The 6,012-nt window shown below is 38.0% G+C and overlaps 1 protein-coding gene across 1 annotated transcript in view; it reads right to left on the reverse strand.

The window, feature by feature from the left end:
• Positions 1 to 459: 459 nt before the first annotated feature.
• The window catches only part of LOC128638682 (fibrinogen-binding protein-like), a 64,849-nt gene continuing 59,296 nt past the window's right edge, over positions 460 to 6,012 (reverse strand). Inside the window, exon 6 of the mRNA XM_053690796.1 lies at positions 460 to 1,608. Coding sequence (XP_053546771.1) covers positions 1,584 to 1,608 — 25 coding nt within the window. The 3' untranslated portion in view covers positions 460 to 1,583. The remainder of the gene's footprint in view (positions 1,609 to 6,012) is intronic.

A 6,012-nucleotide genomic window follows, 5' to 3' on the forward strand; every position in this document is an offset into this window, starting at 1 on the left:
ACACACACCACACATTCTCATACAACACACACACACCACACACTCTCATACAACACACAAACACTACACATACCACATATACTCTCATGCAAAACACACACACACCACAAACTCTCATACAACACACACCTAACACATGTTTCATACAACACACACACACACACACCACACACTCTCATACAACACACACACCACACACTCTCCTACAATACACACACATAAGTTGCGAACCAGTAAACATGGTGATGTGACCCAGTAATGGGTACAAACCCCTGGTTTGAAGAACTCTGCATTAGAGCATATTGTATAATATATATATATATATATATATTTATATACATATATATATATATATATATATATATAATATTGTATTCTTATCATGTTTATTTAATTTAATTTTGTTCTGTTTGCTTACTGAAAAAAATAACACAAATTAACTTAAATGACAAAACAGGAGACGACAATTACATTTATTATTTCATTTTTTTGGACTACTAACATTTCACAAAAATAAATAGTTTTGCTATTTTTGTTTAGATATATTATAGTTTATAAGGTTCCCCACTCCTTTGATTGCATTTACTATCAGGAGCACTAAATCTTACAAACATATTTTAAATAAATTAACCACATCCCCTAAGAGAGTATACAATAACAATATTGACATAGGGCAGATGAGAGCGCTACATAGTTATTTTTAAGAATCCTATTATTTTTAAAAGTCATGATTTATTCCATGCGTAATTATGTCCTACAAATATGCCTGTTGCATGATTTCATTGCATGATCACAATATTGTGAATAGTGCAAAAGTTATATGCAAGTGACACAAAGAGCAAAAAGTATTTGCGTAGTAATCAGCTTCTAATAGGAATTTTGTTTGCTGTTAAGCAGATTTTACTGCATCATAAAAGGGAACCACTGCTTATTCCTTTAATTTATGTGTTTGATGCCCAGTCTCTTGTGCATGCTAAGAACATTCATTTGTCATAAATGAAAGAAATATTCAGTTTCCTCTATTCATTTGTAGTTGCTCTGTGTACAAAGTTTGAAACCTGCTCACTCTAGTCTCAATTCCCCTTCCCCTAGTCATCCCAGTTTAAGACACTATTTTTTAGGGTCTGCCCGTGCTGATAGTTTATTGTGTCTTTAATTCAGGTGACAAATGATTGGCCTAGGATATTAAGAGTTTATATTTGACATACAACATAGAGTTGTCATTAAAGGCAACAGAAACAGATTTTAATTCAGGAGGTAGAAGACACTAATAGGGAAAACATAATAAAGATCTTGTGGCTGGCTATCTTGCTGTCATTTAGAGAGGTCCATCGTGGATGTATGATCTAAAAATGGGCATGGGTGGAAATAACAGGGGAAAGAATCCCAAATGACAGGTCTTGCCATCACATCCCAAACATGGTTAAGTTCACAGAGAAGAAGGATTACTGTCAGTTTGTTTGCTCAGTGAGTTCATGACTTCTGTTCATGACTATTAGAAAAGCCAGAGTAGGGTATATCTGTTACCCAAGTATGTTTAATCCAATGACCAGCTTTCTGTTCCAGGGTAGAGAGATCAAATTCTATTCAAATATATTAGCCACGGTCCTGAGGAAAAAAATTGTAATAAGTAGTAATAAATACAAAGTCAAAATAAAGAAAACGCTAAAAAACATAACTGTGGAATAAAGGGACTATAAAGTAAAAAGAAAATCTGTCAAAGTCAAACAGAGCATGCAATTTAAAAAAAATCTTTCCAATGTATTCAGCAATCAAATTTGCTTTGTTCTCTTTATATACCTTTGTTGAAGGGAAAATCTCAGTAGGCTTTATGGCAGCAGTGATGTATAACATTGCTAAAACATTGTACAAAACACTGCTGTCATACGGCTAGATTTAGAGTTTGGCGTTAGCTGTCAAAACCAGCGCTAGAGGCTCCTAACGCTGGTTTTGGGCTACCGCTGGTATTTAGAGTCAGTCAGGAAAGAGTCTAACGCTCACTTTGCAGCCGCGACTTTTCCATACCGCAGATCCCCCTACACCATTTGCGTATCCTATCTTTTCAATGGGATCTTTCTAACGCCGGTATTGAGAGTCTTGGCTGAATTGAGCGTTAGAAATCTAACGACAAGACTCCAGCCGCAGAAAAAAGCCAGGCGTTAAGAGCTTTCTGGGCTAACGCCGGTTCATAAAGCTCTTAACTACTGTGCTCTAAAGTACACTAACACCCATAAACTACCTATGTACCCCTAAACCGAGGCCCCCCCACATCGCCGCCACTCTATTAAAATTTTTTAACCCCTAATCTGCCGACCGCACACCGCCGCAAGCTACGTTATCCCTATGTACCCCTAATCTGCTGCCCCTAACACCGCCGACCCCTATATTATATTTATTAACCCCTAATCTGCCGCCCCCAACGTCGCCTCCACCTACCTACAATTATTAACCCCTAATCCGCCGACCGGACCTCACCGCCACTATAATAAATGTATTAACCCCTAATCCGCCTCACTCCCGCCTCAATAACCCTATAATAAATAGTATTAACCCCTAATCTGCCCTCCCTAACATCGCCGACACCTAACTTCAAGTATTAACCCCTAATCTGCCGACCGGACCACACCGCTACTCTAATAAATTTTTTAACCCCTAAAGCTAATTCTAACCCTAACACTAACACCCCCCTAAGTTAAATATAATTTAAATCTAACAAAATAAATTAACTCTTATTAAATAAATTATTCCTAAATACTTACCTGTAAAATAAACCCTAATATAGCTACAATATAAATTATAATTATATTGTAGCTATTTTAGGATTAATATTTATTTTACAGTCAACTTTGTAATTATTTTAACCAGGTACAATAGCTATTAAATAGTTAATAACTATTTAATAGCTACCTAGTTAAAATAATTACAAAATTACCTGTAAAATAAATCCTAACCTAAGTTACAATTAAACCTAACACTACACTATCAATAAATTAATTAAATACAATACCTACAAATAAATACAATTAAATAAACTAACTAAAGTACAAAAAATAAAAAGAACTAAGTTACAAAAAATAAAAAAATATTTACAAACATTAGAAAAATATTACAACAATTTTAAACTAATTACACCTACTCTAAGCCCCCTAATAAAATAACAAAGCCCCCCAAAATAAAAAAATGCCCTACCCTATTCTAAAATTAAAATAGAAAAGCTCTTTTACCTTACCAGCCCTTAAAAGGGCCCTTTGCGGGGCATGCCCCAAAGAATTCAGCTCTTTTGCCTGTAAAAAAAAAACATACAATACCCCCCCAACATTACAACCCACCACCCACATACCCCTAATCTAACCCAAACCCCCCTTAAATAAACCTAACACTAAGCCCCTGAAGATCTCCCTACCTTGTCTTCACCACACCGGGTCCTGATCGGTCCAGAAGAGCCTCCGAAGTCTTCATCCAAGCCCAAGCGGGGGCTGAAGAGTGACGTCCATCCTCCGGCTGAAGTCTTGATCCAAGAGGCGGCTAAAGATTTCCATCTTCGGGCAGAAGTCTTCATCCTATTCGGGCAGAAGAGTAGATCCAGACCGGCAAACATCTTCATCCAAGCCGCATCTTCTATGTTCTTCCATCCGATGACGAGCGGCTCCATCTTGAAGACCTCCGGCGCGGATCCATCCTCTTCTTCCAACGACTAGACGACGAATGAAGGTTCCTTTAAGGCACGTCATCCAAGATGGCGTCCCTCGAATTCCGATTGGCTGATAGGATTCTATCAGCCAATCGGAATTAAGGTAGGAAAATTCTGATTGGCTGATGGAATCAGCCAATCAGATTCAAGTTCAATCCGATTGGCTGATCCGATCAGCCAATCAGATTGAGCTTGCATTCTATTGGCTGATCGGAACAGCCAATAGAATGCGAGCTCAATCTGATTGGCTGATCGGATCAGCCAATCGGATTGAACTTGAATCTGATTGGCTGATTCCATCAGCCAATCAGAATTTTCCTACCTTAATTCCGATTGGCTGATAGAATCCTATCAGCCAATCGGAATTCGAGGGACGCCATCTTGGATGACGTGCCTTAAAGGAACCTTCATTCGTCGTCTAGTCGTCGGAAGAAGAGGATGGATCCGCACCGGAGGTCTTCAAGATGGAGCCGCTCGTCATCGGATGGAAGAACATAGAAGATGCGGCTTGGATGAAGATGTTTGCCGGTCCGGATCTACTCTTCTGCCCGGATAGGATGAAGACTTCTGCCCGAAGATGGAATTCTTTAGCCGCCGCTTGGATCAAGACTTCAGCTGGAGGATGGACGTCACTCTTCAGCCCCCGCTTGGGCTTGGATGAAGACTTCGGAGGCTCTTCTGGACCGATCGGGACCCGGTGTGGTGAAGACAAGGTAGGGAGATCTTCAGGGGCTTAGTGTTAGGTTTATTTAAGGGGGGTTTGGGTTAGATTAGGGGTATGTGGGTGGTGGGTTGTAATGTTGGTGGGGTATTGTATGTTTTTTTTTTACAGGCAAAAGAGCTGAATTCTTTGGGGCATGCCCCGCAAAGGGCCCTTTTAAGGGCTGGTAAGGTAAAAGAGCTTTTCTATTTTAATTTTAGAATAGGGTAGGGCATTTTTTTTATTTTGGGGGGCTTTGTTATTTTATTAGGGGGCTTAGAGTAGGTGTAATTAGTTTAAAATTGTTGTAATATTTTTCTAATGTTTGTAAATATTTTTTTATTTTTTGTAACTTAGTTCTTTTTTATTTTTTGTACTTTAGTTAGTTTATTTAATTGTATTTATTTGTAGGTATTTGTATGTAATTAATTTATTGATAGTGTAGTGTTAGGTTTAATTGTAACTTAGGTTAGGATTTATTTTACAGGTAATTTTGTAATTATTTTAACTAGGTAGCCATTAAATAGTTATTAACTATTTAATAGCTATTGTATCTGGTTAAAATAAATACAAAGTTGCCTGTAAAATAAATATTAATCCTAAAATAGCTACAATATAATTATAATTTATATTGTAGCCATATTAGGGTTTATTTTACAGGTAAGTATTTAGCTTTAAATAGGAATAATTTATTTAATAAGAGTTAATTTATTTCGTTAGATTTAAATTATATTTAACTTAGGGGGGTGTTAGTGTTAGGGTTAGACTTAGCTTTAGGGGTTAATACATTTATTAGAGTAGCGGTGAGGTCCGGTCGGCAGATTAGGGGTTAATACTTTAAGTTAGGTGTCGGCGATGTTAGGGAGGGCAGATTAGGGGTTAATACTATTTATTATAGCGTTATTGAGGCGGGAGTGAGGCGGATTAGGGGTTAATACATTTATTATAGTAGCAGTGAGGTCCAGTCGGCAGATTAGGGGTTAATAATTGTAGGTAGGTGGAGGCGACGTTGTGGGGGGCAGATTAGGGGTTAATAAATATAATATAGGGGTCGGCGGTGTTATGCGCAGCAGATTAGGGGTACATAGGTATAATGTAGGTTGCGGCGGTGTACGGAGCGGCAGATTAGGGGTTAATAATAATATGCAGGGGTCAGCGATAGCGGGGGCGGCAGATTAGGGGTTAATAAGTGTAAGGTTAGGGGTGTTTAGACTCGGGGTACATGTTAGGGTGTTAGGTGCAGACATAGGAAGTATTTCCCCATAGGAAACAATGGGGCTGCGTTAGGAGCTGAACGCTGCTTTTTTGCAGGTGTTAGTTTTTTTTATAATTTATATTGTAGCTATATTAGGATTTATTTTACAGGTAAGTATTTAGCTTTAAATAGGAATAATTTATTTAATAAGAGTTAATTTATTTAGTTAGAATAAAATTATATTTAACTTAGGGGGGTGTTAGGGTTAAGGTTAGACTTAGCTTTAGGGGTTAATAAATTTATTAGAGTAGCGGTGAGGGCCGGTCGGCAGATTAGGGGTTAATAATTGTAGGTAGCTGGCGGCGACGTTGCTGGGGGCAGATTAGGGGTTAATAAATATAATATAGGGGTCGGCGGTGTTAGGGG

Source organism: Bombina bombina, chromosome 8, assembly GCF_027579735.1.
Source record: "Bombina bombina isolate aBomBom1 chromosome 8, aBomBom1.pri, whole genome shotgun sequence".
Classification (NCBI taxonomy): domain Eukaryota; kingdom Metazoa; phylum Chordata; class Amphibia; order Anura; family Bombinatoridae; genus Bombina; species Bombina bombina.